General features: G+C 40.4%; 1 protein-coding gene across 2 annotated transcripts in view; it reads left to right on the top strand.

Moving 5' to 3' along the window:
• Positions 1–23,442, top strand: part of DLG2 (discs, large homolog 2 (Drosophila)) — a 1,012,119-nt gene that overhangs the window by 909,061 nt on the left and 79,616 nt on the right. For both annotated transcript variants that reach the window (XM_010576558.1, XM_010576559.1), the window contains one exon: positions 6,797–6,911. In XM_010576558.1, coding sequence (XP_010574860.1) covers positions 6,797–6,911 — 115 coding nt within the window. The remainder of the gene's footprint in view (positions 1–6,796; positions 6,912–23,442) is intronic.

Raw genomic sequence — 23,442 nt, 5'->3', positions numbered from 1 at the left:
GATGGCATCGGAACTGTGTGCATTTTTTCCTGTCAAGTGATGAATTTAGCTGATGTTAAATCTAATTGATTTTTTGGACTTATTGAAAGCGTAGCATTTGCCATACAATATAAGATCCAAAGCCAGCCTTGTCCAGAACTATGTCCCTGGCAGTGGCCAACATCAGACATGGCAGAGCAAGATACAAGAACCAAAGGTACAGTGAACTGTACCTAACCATATTATGTTTGCTTGTGTATTTATTTATTATGAAATTACTACAGACCACAAAGAATTTTCACCATCATTAACCAGTTATGCTTGCAACCTCAACTCCTAATTATCTAAAAACAGTAGTCAGGGTACTTTTAGGAAAAAAAAAAGACTCAGAATAAATATTAAACAAACATAATTGTAAACAGAAGACATAAAATACTAGCCAAAGGTATTAGCAGTTCACATCTTTTTGCATACTTTTTCACTTTTTATGTGTGTTGCAGGCTTCCAGAGCTGCGGGATGCTCGGCACCTGGCAGGCATAGCCAAAGGCACAATGTTAATGCAGCACCCATATCCCTGCCTTAGGTGCCGTAGGATGATGAGACTTACTCTTTGTGACTCACCCGGGTTCACACTGTAAGTCTGTGGAAAAACAAGAATCAGACTCAGTCCTCTGAAGTCTTGGTGCTGGTCTGCTCACCTTCCTCTCACCTCCACGTGTAAAACAGTGGTGACTGTACAGCACTGTGGGCAAAGGGCAGAAATGGAAAACACTCACTGTAGGAAGAAATGTGTTCTTCCATTATTTTAAATCTTAAACCATTCAGCCAAGACATCTGCTAAGATGAGGCAGAAGGGAAAAAAAAAGATTTACCTAAGTAGCATAAATAATGTTACCATAATAATAGTATCATGCACATTACTATCTCAGATGTCCAAGGCAATAAGTTCATGACTTGCCATAGTGGCAGACAATTTGTGTTCCCATAAACAGAACAGAAGAAAATCTCAGAAGGTTGAAGCTGGCCTGGATCCACTGAAATTATGCCAAATTGATACTGATGGAGAAGCTGGTCTGGCAGCTATTCCTTTATTATAGTGTCTAGAGTTATTCAACATACCCTTTTTGAGATGATAAAATTCTGTCTCTAACTAATGCCTTCCTAGTTTTTTTGTTTTGTGTTTTAAGCAGTGTAGTCTGTTAAAATTGGACAGTTCAAGTTTTACTTTCCTTTCACCCTCTGACAGAGTCCAAGATACACTGCCTTTTCCAACCTCCCGTTTGCATTATAGCCATCAGCGCGTCACCATTTGCTGGAGTGGGTTAGAGATGCATTATTTTAGAAGCACAAAAGCAGCAAATTAGGAAATCTGTTATCATCCAGAAGCAAACAGTGATGATCCTGAATTACACAGGAAAGCAAATTTTGATACCTGCTGACAGAAAGAATTGCTATCTCTCTAAAGGTGCCAGCACTAAAAGCGTTCAAACTAATAAAGGCTTGGACTTAGACGCTAAACTATTATTTTCACTACTGTGTAATATGTCAGCATTTCAGTTGCTTAACTATACTTTACTTGTAGGATCAGGGCTTTTTTGCTATCACGTTCTCTAAATTCAATCAAAGTTAGTATCTTTATTATAAACTTAAAAGTGAAAAATAACAGTAATGTAGCTTTGTAGAATTCTGCAACTCTTTCTCATAGAAAAGCTGCAGCATATTTATTCATTTATCATAGCTATTCTTTGTTTATATGACCAAAAAGTAGCATCAACACATCAGATATAAAATCTCTCTCTTTGCTATTTTTAGATTTAGAAAGGATTTGATTTTCACTATGATTTTCTAAAAATTTCTTGAGGTTTGGTTTCTTGCATTCATTTTTAATCTCTCAAATGCATCTAAGACTTCCAGCAGCTTTCTTGTATGCTCCAGTATCATAGCCTTTCAGGCCATTTCTGAAGTGAGCTGAAGAATTTGAACCTAAAATTTCAATATACTGCTTATTTTAATTGAAAAAGTCCTTGCTCCATGTATATGAAAGGACTTAAGTCACATCAACACTCATCCCAACTCCTTAATGTCTATGTATCCACCGCAGGTCTCAAAAACTCATGATATTTTCCTCCACAGCATGTGGAGAGGCTGAAGTGTTGAGCAATCGGACTCAACAACAGCTTGCATACTGAGTCAGATCATGGGCCATCAAAGCTGGTCAACAGGAAACTCAAAAGAGGGTTGGGGGGGTTAAACCAACTCCTCCCCACTGTATAGGTACCCACTTGCACAGCTGTAGGAGGGGTGGCAGGATTTTAGGTATCTAAATCACTTCATCAGGAAAAATGTTGGTGTCTGCATACCCTCAGATGCCAAAGTGGATTAGGCAAGATTTTGTAGATCATAGTCTTGATCTTGGCCAGCTAAACTTGAAGTTTCATTTTAAGCGTATTACTGTTAGGGTTTGGGATTTTTTTTTTAATGAGGCTGACCATTTATCTTGCTTTGATTTCTCAGTATGTGAACTGAGGAGAAGGTTCAAGGTGTTTGAAGGTTACTCCCAAAGGTCTATCCAGTCCTTCCAACATGTGCAAGTGCTTTGGAAAGTCAAATGATTGCATTGATATTCAAAGATTAGAATATGTGTGAGACCCAGATATAGCACTTGCCAAGCTGTTGGAAAAAGGTAGAAGGAAAAACACCGGCTCCCTGTCCGCATATTCAGGCTAATGAGTCCTGTATGAAGCAAACGTCAGTTGTTCAAACTGGTGTCTAATTTAATAAATACACTCAGTTTTGGCCTTGGTTGGGTTTGGGGACAATTCATGCTGTAGCAATTCAAGCTGACTCTTTTCTCTGTCCCTGCCCAGAGAGTTGAGCAGAGCCAAATTTAGAAAACAGACCTTTGGGAAAACGGGCTCTTGCTCGGGACAGCATGCAGAGCCCAACGTGCCAATGCCAGAGCCCTGAAAAATGGTCTTGCTGTCCCTGCAGCTGGGCCGTTCCTCATGGCAGCCATCTCTCCTCCCACATCCAGCGGCACTGGCTCCACGTCTCCAGGATCAGTGAGTTGTATCAGGATCCTTGGCATCTACCTACACTGCCGTGAGCCCCGAGCCAGCTCTAACGCGGAGTATGAACAAACATTTCCCTCCATCTCATGTGCCCTCTTTCTTACAGCAACATTTCCAGAGCCACAGGCCAGCACAAACCATTATATCATCTGGTCTGACTCCAGCAATAATACAGGTTACAGTTTGCTCACTCATTTCCCTTTTAGTCTAATGCATAACTTTATCAGTTTCTTAAGCTACCAGAGTTAGTTTGTTAGATCATTAGTGAGTCAGGCAACGGGTAGGACCTTTGCAGATGGATTTTGGTAAGTCAAATTTGGCAAATTTCATTAATGATGCACTCCAGCAGCAATACGTTCTTTGTTCTCCCTTTCTTTAAAGGGCATGAAATTAGTGAATCAGCTTTAACTGTATTTCTTGTCAGCATGTCACAACCTCAGTGTCCTTTTAATTGTGTAGGAGCCTTGAAAGTGTGTTATTTGGATTCAGTACTGAATTTGAAGGAAGCATGAAGTGTTTTTCTGGACTTCAGCACTGCCACTTATTCACACCTAACAAATGCAAAGCCATTAGGAAACAGCTCCTCTGGAATGACCCCATCTATAAAGAAGTGTTAAGAAAAAAGGACTTTTTCCCACTGGGCAGGAATACTGTAGCAGTTCTGATGGCAGAAATGGAGCATCACTCTTTTTCTGTTCCATGTTTCAAATGCAGCCATCACTGTAGTATCTAGGCATCAGTAAGAGAACTAGGAGGACTGAAATTAAAGAAGCTGATCTGAGCTGGGTTAAATACTGCCTGCATTGATGGCCTTGCAATTTTTGGTCCAGGCATTTGTCAGGAGCAAGGGATGGGTTTACATTTCAGTATTTTTTGATGCATAAATATGAAGGAGGTACTGTGGGAAAATATAGACCCATAAATTTGGTTATTTTAAAATTATCTATGTATTTCAATCCAAAGGAAAAAAACATGTCAAGAACATGAAGTAACAGAACTATCATTAGTACTTCAGTATTTTTTAATACCATGCAGGGAGCAGGAGCTTGAACCCTGAAGTTCCATCACACACTTATTAGACAATTTTTAAGACGTGTTGTGGCTTCAAAATGTCTTCCAGAAAGATAGAGGTTATTAAATTCAGAATAAATTTAGAGTCAGTTAAAATCAGTTAAATTCCAAGTGTGCTCTGAAGTCAGAACACAAGCTATAACACCATCATCGGACCAAGCTGTAGTCATTCGAGTATCTCATCAGCTGGTGTTCGGGTTGCAAATAGCTGGATGCTGTGCTCGAGAGAGTCAGATTTTCAATCCTCTCTTCTCACTCTCCAGATCGGTGTCTAAATCTGGGAGTTACTCCCACACCTCACATATAGAGTCTGCCTGGGCTATGGTTGCTTATTAAAGGGAAAGCTGCCATTACAGCTGCTCTGATGCAAATCATTCATATCTTTGGCCTCGCCCAGATGTAAAACATCAAAGAAGCTGAATTACACTGTACGTTTACTGTCTTCTTCAGTGTATCCACCACACATGAAAGAGACCCAGTAACAACCCTTGAAACTGTAGTATTCTGTCTTGTATGCAGAGAGCTGACACTCTGTGAGGAAGAGAAATGCAGGCGTTTTGTTTTTAAGATCACCTTTCCTATTTGCAAGAAGAAATGTTAAATTTGTTATAATGAAATATAAGTTAAACAAAGCCTTGCCTGGAAGATGCTTATTTACTAAATAAATTCTAGAGCAGGGGAATAGAACAAATGACTCACATAGAACAAACTTAAATCCTACACTGGGATAAACACTTCAAAACTAAACTCCATGATAAAAAATGACACAGGTTTGTAGGAGCCTTAGTTCCGCTGAGGATTTGGGCTTTTAAATCACCGAGAAGTTTAAAGATGTACTCTAGGTGAAAGAAATGAGCAAGAAACAAGCTACAGAATAAATCTGAAATACAGTCTGCATGTAGGAGTGTCTCTTCTCCTGACATACAGAATTTCAGCTGCAGTCAGTGAAGTCATAGGTATGTGGGAAGACTGAAGAGTCATACTACAGCAGTGGTTCCCAGCTGACTGGCAAAGTAGCCACTGTCACTTAACAGACTCAGTAAGTAATGCCAAAGAAGCTCAAAGGAAAGGGAGTTAAAATGCATCAAGTAAGAAGAAGAAGAAGAAGAAGGGAAAAAACCAAACACAAAAGCCCAGATCAAACCATTCTGCTAAGCTAGTGTCTATGCAAAATGTGGGATCTTGGAAAGGTCAGATGTTATTATCCAATGAAAAGTTAAAGGGCACTGAATAAAATGAATTGGTTGTTGTTCCAAAGCATCTAGACATTCTGGGAACTGAGCCAGTGTGAACGGCAAATGATCAAACAAAAATAATGCTGAGATTTCTGCTAGGAGAAAATGAGAATATTGCTGTCTTACAGCATTCTCCCATAGCTCAAACACCACCAAACAGGGAGCAGACCAATAGGTTATAAATGCACAGTAAAGATTTATTTGCTTAAACTGAGAGGTGGTGTGATCTGGTGGGATGGACCTCCATCCTTCAAGGGAGGAAACCTTGCTTGCTGGTTTCACTTCTGCTCCAGACTTGCTGTGGGGAAATTAGACCCTCCTTTTGAAGCAAGCAGTGAAATAAAATATTGAGGTGCAGGGAACAACTTTGTCTCTTTACTGGCATCAGTCTGCAACATCTTACTCTCCAAAGTGTCACTGACTCACTGAAATGGATTTTGTACACCCCCTCAAGTTAGTCTTCTAGCTCGCGTTGGTAGATGGGTTTAGGCTGAATTATGACTCTGTTGCTGGAGCATTGCGTTTAGGTTGTTGGTTTCAGGGAATTAGAGCTTGTCTCCAAAACTTCAACTTTTCCTCTCGCAAACCAAAGCTCAGTCCCTTAGGTCACACAACGAGCAAGGGGAACGTGCCAGCAGGAGGGACCGTTGACCAGGCTGTACGAGGGATGTGTCCTTTCAGAGAGGAATCTCACCAAATTATACACTTCTGGCTGAATCCTTGCCCCAGCGCTGGTCCCATATTGCTGGTCAGCAGGTTATAATGTTCTACAAAGCTACCTGCAGAGCAAGGGAGGAGAACAAGGTGTGGGAGGTGGTTTTGTGCATTCTTACGCAGCTCAAACAGGTCTGGAGTTTCTGTGATCACTCTAAGACCGAGCTACAGCTCCACCTAAGAAACAGAGTCCAGTCCTCAGTGGGCTGAGTAAATAAGGTGGCTTATTGCTCATACAACATTTTCACGGCTGCATTCAGGGATAATTAGACTTTGTTATATCTCCTTCAGTTTGGTGGGATTTTACACTAAGTGCTTGACTCATTAGTAACTTCAGTGCATCATCCCACTGCCCCTAACAAAGTATCTCATTGTTTGGAAGGAGGAATGATGTGGTGGAAAACTGCTTTCAACATCTTTTTTGCAGACTGAAAGATATTTGGTAACACACTTTAAACCTCCTTTCCTGCAACTGCAACTGCAGGAGAGAGGGTCTAGCTATTTGAGTTTTCAGATAATCAGTGCTGAAATGTTCAAGTACCACAATAAAGAGGGCATATATTTACTGAAGATAATATATTAATGCAAGGTTCTATTAGACCTCAGTTTTCAGGACGTGCCTTACATTTGTTAATTTAATATTAATTTGCATTTAGCAGCCCTAACGATTATATAGGTCAAGAAAACTAAAATATCTTTATTCTCTGGGGTTTTTATCTCCTTAGAGTACGCTCGGTTTGAGGCAAAAATCCATGACCTGCGTGAGCAGATGATGAATCACAGCATGAGTTCTGGGTCTGGCTCCCTGAGGACTAATCAGAAGAGGTCCCTGTATGTCAGGTAAGCAGAGAGAGCTTTCTCCTGGGAACATGTTGGCAGCTGCCTTGTCTATGCCCGACTTGTGTGCTGTGGGTTCAGCAAGGTGGGAAAGAAGTTTGAGAAACTGCATTGAATTGAACTGAGAAATGCATCAATCTTACAAGCTTAGCATCATTAATGTGAGAATTGGATAAAGCCCTATTGCTTAATCCAATCGTTTCAAGCCATTTGCAAAAAGCATTATACTTTTATAGTGATTTGGTTTTATGAGATGAAGATTTCTTACCAGTTGTCAGCTCTTTTGATAACGGAGATGGATATTGTGGTGTAGTGACGCATTGCGTTTCTCTGTGAGGTCTTGCCCAGACATGGAATGATTGTTCTCATACAGAGCACTTTTCCCCCAAGACCTTGTTCTTACAAAGCGAGGACTATTATATGCTATTCTAAATGCATGACAATCTGCTGCTATCCCCTTGTATATGTTTACCCTTCTATCAGTCTACGCTACAAAGAATTTCCCATCTACCTAGCAAGATCAAAGATGCAGAGGAAATGCTAAACAAGCTGATGTACGTAGCTTAAATGGGGTAGTGAATAACGTAGGAACTGCCTAACCGTGAGCCAGGCGGCAGCAGTGGTTAGAGTTTTGCCTTGACTGTGCAAGTCTATTGCCGTCATCATTGCTGGATGAAAGGCTGGGTGTTGCCCAATTGCCCCTAGAAAAGTTCTGGCTGTCACTCATGCCTTTTGGGACTCAGGGAGACTATGGGAATCCGTGCTGAATATTTTAATAATCTTAATAATGATGCTTCTCTAGGCTTTTCATTTTCATTCCCCCCCCCACCCCATGCTCAGCACATACTTTGAAATTCCTGACAGTCATGAAGTAGAGGGAAGCAATTTGTCAGCCTCCAGGCAGTGATAATTATTCATGGGGGAGCTAATCCAGGTGATAACATTGCAGAGATCCAATTAAGGCTAAATTCTGCATTTTGTCATTATGCCCTCAGCATGAAGGGGGAAGGTAGCAGAGAAGGAAGGGAAAACTTAAATGTTAGCATGGATGGTCTCATTCTAGTGGGCAGCGACCACACGAAGCACTAACTGGTACTGCTGCCACAAAGAGCAAGGACTGAAGGGGTATGGATCGCTGTTACCAGTAATCTTGCTGTCGGGCAAGGTCAGGTTGGAAACGTCATGGTTTTCAATTGTATCTCTAACCTTCTCTGACTTCTCTGGCTTTGTGTTTACTTCTGGAGCTATTCCACCTGCAGTAGGTTTTTCCAAACCAAACACAAAATGACTTTGCTGTCAAGAGCTTTGCTCAGCTCCCTGAATTTGCATTTTATGAAAAGCTACAGTCATTGGACATGTAGTGATAGATCCAAGCTTACTTCACTTGAGGTAAGCCAGGAACCCAAACTGTGGGGAACAACGGTGCAAAAAATCCACGCCAGCAACCGCAAGTCAATTCAGGCGTACATATAAAGGGCTAACATGGGGTCCTGAACAACTCACTGGTTTGAGCTGCAGCAAAGCTCAATTACCCCAGTATCAGATTCAACCTGCTAAGCCCCGCTGAGAACTGAGGCTTATTAGCTTGCACACTGAGCCAAGCTAATGTATCAGTGCTGCATCTGGGCTAGCTTAGTTCTTCCATACGGTATTGCTCTGTGTGCAACGATGAGCCTGGTTTTCTGCTAGTTCATGAATTCTGGATGTGGTCTATCTCACTAAGCTGATATGCCCTGGTGCTTCACCGCAGGAATCTTTGATGTCTTAGCTGCATATCTAAATATCACTTCCCAAACCATAAATGCAAAACCTGTTCTTTTATTCCAGCATCGTTCCAAACAATGCCCCAAACCTCTCAAGCAGAAAACCCCAAAAGCCTCAGTCACTTTTCTTAGCATAAATTTTTTTGCAGTCAAACCCACACAATTGTCTGTGTCCAACACTGAGAAGTCTGTCAGAGAGGCTATGTATTTTACATATTACAATAATGTGTTTGTAGTGCAGGAGCGCCTGCAGCATTGTGCTAGGCAATTAGTTCAAATCATATATACTAATTACAAAGGTAGCTTATTTCTACATTAGGCACTAAGGAAAAAATAAATGTGGGTTCAGAAATGTGCTTGTTTTCAGAGACTGAAATTTTCACTTCATGGATAAACTCTTTACAGCCAGGGACCCATGTAAAAAGTCTGGGATTTAGCTTTTTTTTTGTATTCTTACAACTCAGGATATTTCTGTTTCAATGGATTATTTTGGTCAGCATGTGCAAGAGAACTGGAGGCAAATTACCATATGTTGCAAATCTGTAGCTGTAATGCCAAGTTTTTGATTCAAGTTTGCTGTTTTCCTTTCTTTGGGATGTAGTGATTTTCCTGTCCTTCACTGAGTACAAGCATTGTTATTTTTTAGCCAGAGAGCTTAATCAAAGTAAATAACTATGGTTTAGGCAGCACTGGAAATAAATTAAGGTCCATATAGGTTCTTATAATTGAAAATAAGTGTCATTATCTGCTGATAGAAAAGCCAACAGAAAAGAGGGTGAGAGAAAGCAAAGCTCTGTAAACAGGTTTGCCAGTGGATGTGGGGTTCATTGGATGCAGGGTTTTCTTCTCTACCTTACAGTCTGTGATTTCCCCATCCAGCCCCTACTAAAATAGCATAGCATTTTTAATTGAGATATATAAAAGAAGTTATATTAAATGAAGTGAGATAAAATTTAGTATGGGGTTAATGGGTTGAATGTAGGACTAGAAGTAGTTGGCTGAAAGCAATTAAAAGTCACACTTGAGCAGTGTATACAACCACAGGAAAGCAATCAGAAATGATTTGTTCAGAAGAAATTGTATAGCTCTTTGACATGATCTTTTATCTGTGCGTACTCTGGTATTTCTGATTTTCATTATTTTTTTCTTTATCCCAGTCTGTCTTTCTGATGCCTCCTAGAATATTTCTCAGGAACTTCCTGAATTTTTTTTTTTTTTCAGTACTACCTGTTTGTTTTGTATCACAGACCCTATATCTCTGTTTGGAATGTTATCAGAAAGCCCATGACACTAAAGGCAAAGTATGAGACTTCAGGGGAGGACAGAGCAGTAGGAAACGCTGCTAACTCTTTTGGGAGCCCACATCCTCTTTGTCACTAAATCTTTCTGTTGACGAAAAGAAATACAGAAAGAAAAGCAGAAAGTGAGAGAATAGATATGAAACATAGAAAATTTTATTATTTATAATTTATTTGTTGGTGAAGGTGAATGAGCTTAATTTGAATTCAGTAACTGAAATGAGAGGCTAAAAAATTTCTACTATTATCCTTTTTAATTCATTGGAATTCAGCTATCAGCTCATGATTAATGAGGAAAGTAAACAAACCCAGCACTAGCTAAATGCTGTACTATATACATACATAGGGGGGGTTTTAGTGTTTCTTATGCAAATTCATATCTTCCTTTTTGTCTTTTTGGCTCAAAGTTTTAAAATCTGCTTTTGTAAGATTATATATTTGGTTGTCTTGAAACAGATACATGCTTTGCTTTGTCCTTCTAGGTCCAGATCCATAGTCAAATTTTTCAGGCTACATGTGGTCACTATTGATACTCTTAGGAAATGATGGCAGGTCATGATATTTAAGCCACAGGCTGTGGAACATGGCAGCATTTTGAAGAGTTAAGCATCAGAGAAGTACAGTCCTTTAAAAAGTTTGGTGAATGGGAGCAGCCGTTGAAACTTCGGTATAAAATTGCCAGGCTTTGGAGGAGACTGAGCTTAAGCATGATGAAGGGTTTTTCCTGTTGATTTATGAGATTCCTCCTGAGCTTAAAGTACTTGTGCTAGATTTCTGAGGGTAAAAGTAGATACTTCAGTAATTGCTACTACGTGTACAAAGAAAAGCTTTTCAGGAATCATCTGGCATCCAAGAACTGCCTTCTTACAGCCTGTTGTTGATTTACAGATGAAAAAATAATTAGATAAGCTTAGAACAAACAGCCACTGCACCTTTTAATTGTTCAAACCAGACAGCCTCTGAAATAATGTCTATAATTAAAAATTCCAATTGTCCAAAGCCACAAACAGGCACTGTGGAGGTGTATCACTCTGCAGAAACAACTCAAAAGCTTCACGCACACCCCAGCCCTTCCATTGCCACGTCTGTTTAAAATCTGTTCCATTCCATCAGTGACCAAACATCATTCCCCCTAATCATGGCTACTTTTTGCCCTGTATAAAGGAGCTAGCTGAGCTTACTGAAGTGCAGATATTTCAACTTCAGCAGTACTTTTAAATATATCAACACAATGCAAATAGTACAGTTGTCTGTAAAGGTGGGTATGGAAATTGGAGCTGGGACAGGGCTGGATCCAGCTGCAGTTTCAGAAGAAGAAGTGGTTCTGCAGCTGCCTCTCCACCACCTGCCCAGGGGAGAACACTACAGTGGGAAGTGTAATCAAGGGAAGAGCCTCTTCCCAATAAGATGAGGAAATGTAATATTCAATCTTTTTGTCCCAGCCCATGCTGCACTAATAAGAAAACCTGTGCACAGTGCAAACAGGTGCCTCTTAGTCCACTACAGTTTTGTCTTCTAGCTGGAATTAGTGCTAAATATGTCATAGCTTTGATAGGTATGTGCTGTACAAAAACAAAGCGTTATGTGTTAAAAACAAGTGGTTTCTGGTTCATTTTTTGTTGAGGAACAGAATCTGAAGATTTTCCATAGCAACTTAGCAGCAGCTGAAAGGAAGTCAAGGTTGAGGTACTTTGGGTTGTTTACTCTGATTTCCAGCACAATGAATTCTCCATTAGGTGTTAGAGACCTCTACACACATTTCCTGAACTTAGAAATCAGCATGGTGCAGTATTGCTTAGAGAGACTTTGATTTTCAACAAATCACCGAAATTCTCACTTGGAAACTTTGCTAAGTTACAGTTGAAGTTTGGCTGAGGCAGTTTGTGAAGACTGAATCTGGGCTGGGTTTATGGAATGTCTGTTAAAGTCACCAAACCCCCGTAGGCCAGTGAGCATCAGGTCAAGGCTCCATGGGCAAAATTCTCCTGCTCACGATGCAGTCTGAAACCCACATGAGAAATGTAGTTCTTGGAGACGTCCTGGTAGTGAAATCTGAACACAGGATAATGTCAGACTGGGTGATGGAAAGCTCTACTATGTAGATCTAGGAGAAATGTGATAAAGATACAAAGTCATCCGGGCTTTTTGGAGGGAGGTATTGAGGGAACCAGAGAGAGAGGGATGAAATGGTCATACCTAAATACTCATCGTGGGGAGAGAGAATATGTATATGTGTGTGTGTGTGTGTGTGTGTGTGTATATAATCCAAATAGATATATGTTAAACATATGCTATATCCACATGTATGTTGCAAACGTCGTCATTTAAGCTAGTTGCCTAGTATCTCCCTTGAGTCAGTGGAGCGCACTTGGCACTTTCAGAGTACAATTCATCTCATCCAGAAGTAGACATCTAAAACTGCTCAGGCGAATCATGCCCTAAAAATGTCTATTTCTCACAGTTGAGTGGAAGGAGCCTCAGGTGATTAGCTGAGATGTAAACATCTATATTAGAGATACTTCAAGTTATGTGACCTGAATCCCACCCACACTGAATATCTTTCTCTTTCGCTTTCCCACACGCACACAGAGCATGCATATACATATCTTGAAGAAGCTGTAACACCAGGCTCTCTGGCTGTTGTCTGTGAATGCTTCTGTTGTGTATTTCAGTGTGACACTGCAACGTAGCTTTGAAACACTGACAGTCCTGTTTAAATGGGCTGGTTTGTTCCCCATATTCTTATACCCCAGGATTCCTTCTGAATTCATTTGCCACTTTTGTTAGCACTATTGAGGATCCACACATGTTCGGTGCATGGCTGTCAAGCTCGATGAGTTTATGATTCCAGCTATGGCATCAGACTACATTTCCTTCAGGCTTCAGAGCACTGTAGGTCAGTCTAGATTTCTGGAGAGGGAATGTGAGTGAGTTTAGCACCTAGGCTTTATTGTTTGGTTCTGATGGGGAAATAGCTAGAGCTTACATAGCCGTGCCTGTACTTTAGTGGCATGATAGAAACTATTAGAATTCTCTTTACTGAATGGGAAGTGGAGGAAAGTGGAATTTTAATACAGTTTGTTCACTTAGCTCAGATCATCTCTAGGCAATTGGAACAGTCCAAATTATAGCATAGAGTGGAAACATGCATTCAGAAAATCTGTGATAAATGGCGTAATACAGAAAGCTGGAGTTTATGATAGCGTTTAGCAGATGTGTTTGGAAATGGTCAGATAGGTACACACATAATCTACACTCGTGAAATGTACTGTTGCACTTGAAATGCCATTTCAGACTGGAAAATTGAAACCTGCTTGGGATGTTACTCATTTCACATGTCCTGGTTAAGTTTGAGTTTCTGAATATTCAGTTACTACTTTTTAGCTGTTCTTTCTCAGAATATAGAGTCTTCTCCAGATCCTGCTGGCACCAGTATTCTCTCTGGCTTCACTGAGAGGTGCTCAGATTTGGAACCAAGGAAATAGTACAAATCTTTATTTTTCAAAGCAAGGAGGGTCACTCTATGTGCTCAAGCAACCTTCTCCCCAGGTGGACATTCAGGAGCTGAACAATGTAATTGAATAACTAATAACTAATAACTAAGACACACAACAGTGTTGCAACTCTCAGCTGAAAGATGGATGTGAAAATTATCAATCGTAGAGTATTCACAATTCAAAGGCCTTCAGGCTTATAGTTTGATGGCATTTTGGTGCTTAAAAAAACACCCTGTGATGCTGTAAGTATAACAATAGGCCTCAGCTATACCCTAGGACTGTGAAAATCGATATATTTGTTATATACTTAGTTGAAACTACTAGCCACCTCACAAACTACTACAGTTTTTCCTAACACTTACTATATTTCTTATTCATCTGATATTTTTTTGCAGTGTTGATACTAATGAACAGTTAAGGAAAAATGAGGTTTGTTTGCAGTTTTTAATAACATTTCACAGACAAAGAAGCAGCAATTAATGGAGATTGAAAAGTGATCATGTAAATACACAGTCAAAACAGCCTCATTTCTGCATCTAACACCAGCTCTCTCCTTTACATCTTCATGTTTATCATAGCTGCTACTCTTAGGTACCCAGTATGAAATGAGACCAACTGATTCCTTCCTGAGGCATGGTGCAATGCACCGTTATCTGCAGCATGAACCAACAGCCCAGCAAGCCTTTTATCAAGGGATGATTCTCCAGTTGGCCGAAAAGGCACAAAAAGCAGATTTATTTCTATCTGGTTGTGGCTTTGCAAATCATTGAATACTTTGTGTTCAAGATTAAGAGCTAATGCACGCAGTACTGAGCACCTCGAAGGACTGAGCCCCGCGTGAATAAACCTACAGTAATCTCAGATAACAAGTTCTGCATAAAGTTCAGAATATAAAACAGAATTTAAAGCAGCTCCTTATCAAAGCCATTCTTGCCTAATTCATCTTATCTTTACATTATCAGTAAAACTTGTTAGATATGAAATAACTGGCTGATACCTGAAATTATGTCCTCAGTGCTGAATTATTAATGCCTGCTGAAACTGCTTTTCTAGTAGCAGCTTCAGTAAGAGTAAGTAGTACATACTTCTGGCCATTTTCCTTACTGTTCTGTTTCGTAAGTTATTGAAGTAATGTCCCAGAACAGGTAATGTGCTTGGCATGAGATGTCTGCTCTAAAGAAGCAGCACACCTTTTTCTTTTCTTAAGAGATGCTTTAATAGCTTTTCCTTGCACGTATATTCTGCTTTCCAGTTCCCTAGTGGGACTGCCTGCTTTCTGGTTCGGAGCCTCATCCGGCAGGAAAGTGTCAGCTAGAATAATTTCCAAGCCAGAAGATGATGATGAAGAACTTCACCACGTGTAGGAATAGGATTTGTTTGAAATTTCTATAACCGAGACAGTCGTAGTTTTAGGCAGCCTCATTTCTAAGCACACACTCAGAACATGATCCGTTGGCGCAGGGAGGGGAAAGCGACAATGAAGATGAACTGTCTGTGGCTTAAAATGGCTGAAAGTGAATCAGCAAAACATGCATTTAAGCTGTGTCTGTTCTATGTGAAAAAGCAGTCTTGTCCAATAAACAGTTTCTTATGATGTTTCCATGTCAACAGCTATAATAGGACACCATCAGTTTGTGCAGTTCTCAACTGGAAAAGTACAAGACAATAAGTTAGACCATGATCACAGAGAAGAAACCCCATTGAAATAAAAGTTTGTGAGAATAGTCAAAAGTTGAAAATCTGAATATGTGCACTGGCACAGCACAGGCTAGCAGAGGCTCTTAGCATGGTGGCCAATGTGAGAGAAAGAGATAAGACTGCTTAGCCCCTATTAAAGAGTTTTCTACCTGAAATCTTATATGGAAAAGTTGTAAAGAGGCTGTAGAACAAACTCTCCAAATTAGCTGCATTGGAACAAAGCTGGGAATGGTGTTAAAAACGGGACATAACCCTCCTGAAAAGGGCAGTGGGAATTCCCATTTGAAGTGCCTTCCAGTGAAGATAAATGAGGAGGATCTTTCATCTCACCGCAAGGAAGTCCATCTATGAGAAGGGAGCCCAACCGAGTTAAGTGAGGAGGCTAAGTGGGACCAGCAGGCTTTGCTGACCCTTTTATTTCTCATTAGAAATAATAGAAATGACTGTACTAACTCTACAGTGAGCCTGGGAAGGATGTGGGGAATTGCCTACCAGAGTTGGGGATCATAGGGAACGCCTCAGCGACTCCATTTGGTCATTCCCTGCCACCCCACTCTTGTAACAGGGAACAAAGTCCTGAAGCAGAAAGACCAGGTTCTCCCAGGCCTCCCTGGCGTCATGTTGAATAGATCCTGGTTTAGATGCAGCTAGGTTGCTGTGAGCGGTGGTTGCGTGGCACTGGTTGATCGGGGAAGCTGGTGTCCAGGGGAACCCAGCTCAGCGTGGGGGGACCAGCCCCAGCGCGGGGCTTGCACTGCTGGCCCCATCTCTGTCCCTCTCGCGCACCAGCCTCGGCAGGTGGGATTTGATCCTCTCCAAATGTGCCTTATATTCAGAGGAGATTAGCATATCTCTGTGTGTGTCTCTATACATATGTGTGTGTGTACATCTGCATTCTGCCACGTCTCCAACTTCATCTCTTGTGAAGACTCTGATTGTGGGTCACGCTTCTCTTACAAGTACTTACTCTAATTGCTTTATCTACAAATATAGCAAATAAAAGAAGACTATCAAACAGAGCTGTCTGGTGAAGAGTTTGCCAGATGTTCCTCACTAAATAGGAGTTATAATAATGAAACATTCACCAACTTTCCATAGATTCTATTTTTTTTTTCTTATACTTTTCAATTGACCTTGCAGGCAACCCCATTCCTTCACCCAATATATTGTGCTGCTATAATTAAAAACACACCTGCTAGCACCACAGAATACCTACTGCTATACAAACCACTGCTTACAGAGAAGGCAATACCGTGTTGCTATTTCTGTTCCCACATCTTCCTCTTAGTTGTTCAAAAGGGTCCTGGCATAGTGGGCAGCAGCTGAAAGCTTTGTGAAAAATTAGGACAGAAGCAGTTGCTTGACAGAATGCAAGCTTTTTTTTTTTTTTTTTTGTAACCTCTTATTTCTATATTTCTAACCACTTAAGATTTTAGTTATGCCAGGTTGGAATAGTTTTTACCTTGGCGTGCTGCTAATGATACGTGTCCTCTCCATTTCCAAGAAGTATCAATATTCCTTTCTTTCTGGGAGCCAAAAAGGTCTGTAATTTTCCCTTTTAAAAAGCACTATCTCTGCAGACACGCTTTCTCTTCTTGATGTCCTTGAGACATTTTAGAATCCGGGTAGAGGTTGCAGTGACTGACTATTGTAATTACTCCTTTCTGCAGAGACTGTAAAACAATTTCTACAGATAAGGATCATAGGTTATCAATCACAAAATGGAAGCACAGCCTAATGGCCATCAAGCAGTATTTTGCCACTTTCTTGCAGCGGTTCAAGATACAAAGCCACAGTTCAGTCCTTATGGCTGTTCCCCTGTGTACCCAGCCAGTCAGATTTTGTTTGTCTGTCAAGATCCATGTTGGTGAGAATACTTCAGGAACTATTCTTGTACAAGAAGTAAAGTTTAGATTTGAAAAACGTCTGTGGTTTCTTCAAGTAGTTCTGTACAAGGAAACAGATATTTATGTGAACTCACCTTGAAAACAGATTAACTGAGACTAAACAGAATCAAAACCATTTTTAGTACCACTGCAGGAAACATGGTAGAAGCAATGGTTCTAACATGGTTTGCAGGTTCAAAATGCAATCACCCTTTCAGTATAAGCATTGAAAGTGATTTTGTCCTTTCTATACTGGCAGTCAGAGCATTGCCACATCCATGGAGAGCTATTGTGACAAGAAAGCTCTGCTGCAGGGAGAGGCGATGAATGTTAATGTCCTGTGAGATGCCCCGGAAAGTACATTCGCCCTCTGAGTTATTCTGCCCTGTGTCTCATCCAGACGTGACAGTACAGACAGACTTTTATGACATCCACTTATTATTAATTTAATAGCAAATTTATCACGTTATTAAATAACTTAGGTTTTAATATTATATATTGTTGCTTAGCATTTAGTGTCTGGTTCTGATTTCACACCTGCCTTTCCTTACAGAAAAAAGGATGAGCTACACTGGCAGTAGCACGGTCAGAACTAGGTTCCTAAAGCCTTTACTAGAGTTACGAGGAACATAGAGTTATGATTTCAGTGCACGGCACTGCTTCAGATCTGATTCACATGGGTTTCGTTCTTGCTAAAGTTAGCCCCAACTAAAGTGCAATTAGAGTCATCAGTCTTTACCCTGGTTTCAAGTCAGAATCATGAGATGTTCCAGGAGTAAAAATCAGAATTCTTCCTTCATCGTTGATATTTGCATGTGGATTCATCTTGAAAGTCTCGTGAGCTTTAGCAGATGAGTTTCAGCAAAACTGAACTGGACCTGAATTTTCTTGTTAAGTCTCTGGAAATTTAATCATCTACTTATACTTTCATAATTAATTAGAATATCAGTAAGAAAAACAAAATACGAATTAAGAGAAGTGGACCCTTACAAACTTCTTTTCAATTTCTGTGTTGGCCTTACTATCCCGCCAGATGTAGTGGTTACTCCTAGAAGATGTCAGGTCATTTTGAAGTCCACAGCTCACAACATCTCGTGATGCAAGTGCAGTAGCCACGGGCATTCAGCACAGGTTATAAACTACCATGCACAACAGAAATGGAGCCTAGCAGCCAGGCAAGTTTGGCTGGTTTTGTGGCAAATAACTGTTCTTTCACCTAAATCTGATCTCATTCAGCAAATGCGTCAGAATTTATTTCAATACCTGAATGATATGTTGCCTTTTTACATAGGCCAATAAGTATGATTTTATTATAGCTACTGTGTTAGTGTAATCATCTTTTATTTTCTCGATGCTTTCAGGATTGTGTATTTTTAAAGGGTTTTCTAGTTTACTTTCATTTATATTGTTGTTTGCTGCTAAAATTCAGAAATTGGTTAAACAGAACATCATCAGAAATACAGGCATTTCTTTTAAATTCCTTGTGCTCAGTAATCAATTTATCTGCCTTTGTCTGTCTGCTGCACAAGTAGTAGACAGTGATTCAGTTAGCAGTAGTCTCCTATAGGCTTCCTTTAAGAATATCAAAACAATTTTAAAAGTTTGGGTAAAATTCAACAGACAATTTTGCCTTTAAGGAGGATTGCAGCAGCTTTGGCTGCAAGAAATCTGGAGAAAAAAGTGTAAAAGAAATAACAATCAGCAGACAGGATATTTTTCTCACTGCAGGTATGAAATAATAGTGAATTTGACTGAATTAATGACTTGAAAATTATCCAGCTGAATGCAAGGACCATTGCTGAATTTAGAGCCTGTAGAAGATGAGGTTGTTTTCCTCTTAATAGAGTGTGAAAGAGTTGTATGGTAGGTGCTTCTTAAGCTACTTTAGTTTTATTTTTTCTGCATTGCCATCCCAAAGGCATCAGGCACTGGACAGACATAAGAATATATTCCGTTTTAATGTGGACAGTGTGCAGAAGGGTCCAAGTTTCCTTTCCCTAAACTTTTTAATTGCTATAATATCCTTGGTTCAGTGCAGCAGCTCTTAATTTGCATTAAGATGAGTGAAAGGAAAATCCCTACTTGGTTTGTTGGTGTTTTAATTCTTAAGAAAGGACACTTCAATTATACTCAGGTTTCAAGGCTGCTGTTTTAGGAAACTTTATAAAAGTATTAAGTCTCTGCAGTTGCACTTTTAGTGTTCCATCTATGGAAATGCACTGCGTACCCCAGCGCATCACACAAAAGACTTGCATTCATTTTTCTGCCAGTTGCCTTGGGTTCTAAATATATTCCAGAGCTGCAGGGGACATCAGTTTGAGATGGGATTTTGCTATATTTGAGAAGAGCAGACAGATAAGTATATGGAATAAGGGAAGTATTCTAAATAAGTTTATTAAACATTCAGTAATAATTACGTCTTCTACAAACAGCACTAAAACCCATCTGCAGTCAGTATTAACTAATAGTTAATGTGGTGTGAACCAAGGAGTCACATGCCATCATAACTCGGACAAAAATCTTAGTACTATCAAGAATTTTACTCCAAGTTACTGTTTAGAAGTGCTCTGCCTGTTTAAAGAACACAAAGAATTTTCCATCCTATCTGAGCTCTTCCTCCAGGAAGATGAGTGGTATCATTCTGGAATTGAGGAGCTCAGATTCTGCATTCGTTTAGGACCTAAAAATACACAGTTATATTGTTAGGGAGATAGGGAGTGATGCTGAAGCACTATGACAAGCTGTTTGTTCATCGTAGGACAGCTGATTACAGTTATTGGAGATAAATAGATTTTGAATAGATCATCTGTGACTTTTTAAGTCACAGAACTCTGAAGAGTCTGAGGTCAAACCTGATCTCAAATTTCTGAATTAGATGTGTGAAAAGAGATTGGATTTTTTTATTGCAGCCAAAATGGAAAAGAGGACTCACCAGAGACAGTTTTTCTAATGGGATCAGAAAAGTACTTCTCATGCTTAAGTTTCAGGTCAATATGATCTAGGCTGTCATTGTAGTTATGATGTGCTATAAGCAAGAAAACCCCAACAGGTTTAAGAAAAGGATAATCCAGTCTCTCGCTCCCTAACTTCTGTCATATTATTAAGGTACTGGAACCACAAATCATGAAAAAAACATGTTGACTCAAACAAACTCCATTCAAAACACATCACCATATCCTTTGCTTTGAAACCATACCACATATCTGGCCTTTCATCCACTTCTGTTAGGAGATGTAGAACAAAGAAAAGTAAAACTACGGAGTTTTCAGTGCTATTCTCTGCAGAGCTGTTCTGGAAATGAGCTGATAGCAGTCCAAGCTTATTGGAATCTGACCTGTCTCCACCCTTAATCTACAGGTATAGCCTTCTAAGTCAAGGACTTTGTCTTTTCAGTCAGCAAAAAGGGAATATTTATTGTAATTGTGTCTTTATTGCGTACCTAAAAGGCTACACCCGCAAGAGAGGCTCAGGAGTGCTGAGATGTGGGCAAAAACAAGACTTGTACTCTCTTTGAGTACTGCCAGAAAGTGGACTTGCTGACATTTAGGTCAAATACTTCAGTAAGATTCTCTCTGAGTGATATTTATAATAGAAGCATTACAATCTCTCGAAGTCAAACACTGGATAAGTTTTTCTTGATGTGCTTTACCTCTGCTCGTACTGTGTACATGATAATAGGGCTTTATGGGGCAAAGATCATTTGAAAAATCAGCTGTGCAGGCTATTCTTGGAATAATGAAGTACTAACAGAAGTAATTTAGTCTAATTAGATCTGGTGAGGAATGCTTGTATGAAAATATAAATACTTCTTAAATAATGATGATAGTCTGGGACTTAGAGATTCTGTATTTCTGTGACTTATTTTTTTCCCAGTGTGTGTACAGAATAATCTAATCATCCCCAATTACAAGAATAATTGAAACTTTGTTTGAGCTGATTAACTAATTTTAGAACTTATTTTCTGATTTCTTAGCATTTTTCACTGATAAAAGCAGCCATGTACTAGGCAGGCTAAAGTTTCCTCTGCCAATATTTTGTTTGACATAGATTTCCCTAACAGCTGATTAATTGGTAATTGTGCTTGGTAAAATAAAAAAATTAGATGTTTATAGTTTTCCGTTGCTGAGCAATCGTGCTCTGTAGAAGGGGGCTGTTCTTTACATTTCCTGAAGGGCTACAAAATTGTACCTCATGCTGTAATGGAGGAAGAGCATTTACAGTTTGACTTCAGTGCATTTGCAGCTTAAAATTACAATAATTGAATAATTATGATGGCCTCAGTCATCCTGCTTCTCCTATGAGCAAGAGAAAGTAATGTTAGAAGGATGTATTTCCTGTTTCTATTCCCTTCTAGGCCCCTAATGGGAATACCTTGTCTCCTGGGGTTGAAATAGTTCCTATTCCTGTTACACAAGGGTTAAATGCTTCCTGGAACACAAGTCCCCAAAACGGACATGGAACAAGGAGGTGGCTTCCCACAATGAGGAATGAACATTCTTGTGGATAGTCCCTGTATATTAAAGGATGGTAGACTGCTAAACCTGCCTGGAAATCTTCCACATAGTCACCACTACAGACATCTGATAATGGGTAGTCCTATGGTTAGATCAATAGTCTTAGATTTAGAAAGCTGGAGTTTGTTTTCCTTCTCTACCAGGCTATTCCCTTGATGCCCTGGGACATTTCAGTAGGATCAGGCACAAGCAATAACCCTCCTGCAACTTTGCTGCCAGGACACCTGGCTGGCTCATGCCTACCTTGCCATCCTCCAGGACTCCCAGGGCCTGCAGAGCTGCTCCCCAGGGTGTCAGTCGCTGACCTATGACAATAAGGTTAGTCTGTTCCAGGTGCGGGACTTTGCACTTGTCCATCTTGAACTTCGCAACGTTCCTGTTGGCCCCATCCATCAGTGCCATGGTTGCTCTGGATGTCAGCCCTGCTCTCAAGTATATCAGCTGGACCCAGTGTAGTGCTGTGTGCTCACTTGTTGAGAGTGCACATCTCACCTCCTCCAGGTCATTGATAAAGATGTTATACATGATGGGAATAGACCCCAGGGCAGACATCCCAGGTTAGACCCCTATGATACCCTACTTCATACTGTCCTCCAGGTAGAGAACAACTCATTAACCACAACCCTCAGAGGCTGATACCCAGCCAGTCTTTTACCCACCTAGTTGTCCACCCATCCAGATTATAATGCCCTAGCTTTGCTACAAGAACATTTCAGGATACAAGAAACAAGACTCTTGTTAAGGTCGAGGTAAATGACATCTACTGTTCAGAAATGTGATCCAACTGGACTTGCTCCTTGACTTTCTTAGGCACAAAAAGGAAGGCTGACCAGCCTGTAGTTCCTCAAATCATTTGGCCTTTTTTTGAAGATGCGCTTGACATTTCCAGTCATCAGGGACTGCCCCTGGTCTCCACAATCCTTCAAAGATGACAGAGGCCTGGCTGTGACTTTGGCCGGTTCCCTCCACCCCCTTGGACACAGCTCATCAGGTCCCATGGACTTGGGTGGGTCAAGTTCAGTCCTCAGCCACTGCTGGTCATTCTTATTCCTGAACCCAGACTCCAAGCACAGCACCCTGGGAGACCTTGTTGGTGCTGATAAGGCTGCTCAGCCTTATCTGTGTCTACTGTCACTAAATCGTCCACCCCATTCCACAATGGACTCACATTTCCTTTGTTCAGTCTTTTACTGCCAATGTAGTTGTAAAAGCTGTTGTTGTCCTTGACACCCCTGGCAAGCCTCAACTCAAGCAGAGCTTTGGCTTTCCTGAAACCACCCCTGACGTGCCTGGGCAGCATTTCTAAATTCCTGCTTTGTAGCCTGTCCCTGCGTCCACTCCTGTATACTGAATTTTTGCATGTAACACAGGGTGCCAATGATCTAGCATCACACAGTAGTATCTGCCTAGTAGTTCAAATTTTAAAAAAAGTTCAAGTTGCATCTTTCTTTTACTCATGTTTTATCTGTTCACCATACATTAAATCATGGTCTTGTGCAAGTTATTTTCCATCATGCCTTTTTTATGCTCTAATTGGTTAACATACATGAAATATACATATGAGCTGAAATGATTAACATCACTCTGTTCTGTTCTTGCTCTATCCGTCTCTTTAATGCTATATATGGATGGTCCCCCGTCTCCACATCCTTCTCCATAGTATAACGCAGGTACCTTGTGTAGATTTCCATTAGTCCTTTGATGAACTACAGGCATCTTGCTCATTAATCCATTATCTAAGAGCTCATCAGTCATGCTTTTCAGCTCTTCATTACTTCAATAGCACAGCTACAGTCATTACGTTTCACATCTTTCAACCCTTCACAGCCGTGCTTTTGTGTCTGTCTGGAACTCGGAGTGAAGTGGATGGGATTTGGG

The sequence above is a fragment of the Haliaeetus leucocephalus genome, unplaced genomic scaffold (assembly GCF_000737465.1).
Source record: "Haliaeetus leucocephalus isolate CR32 unplaced genomic scaffold, Haliaeetus_leucocephalus-4.0 Scaffold536, whole genome shotgun sequence".
Taxonomy (NCBI): domain Eukaryota; kingdom Metazoa; phylum Chordata; class Aves; order Accipitriformes; family Accipitridae; genus Haliaeetus; species Haliaeetus leucocephalus.
Note: the sequence above shows the minus strand (reverse complement) of the source record. Positions and strands in the feature narration are given on the sequence as shown.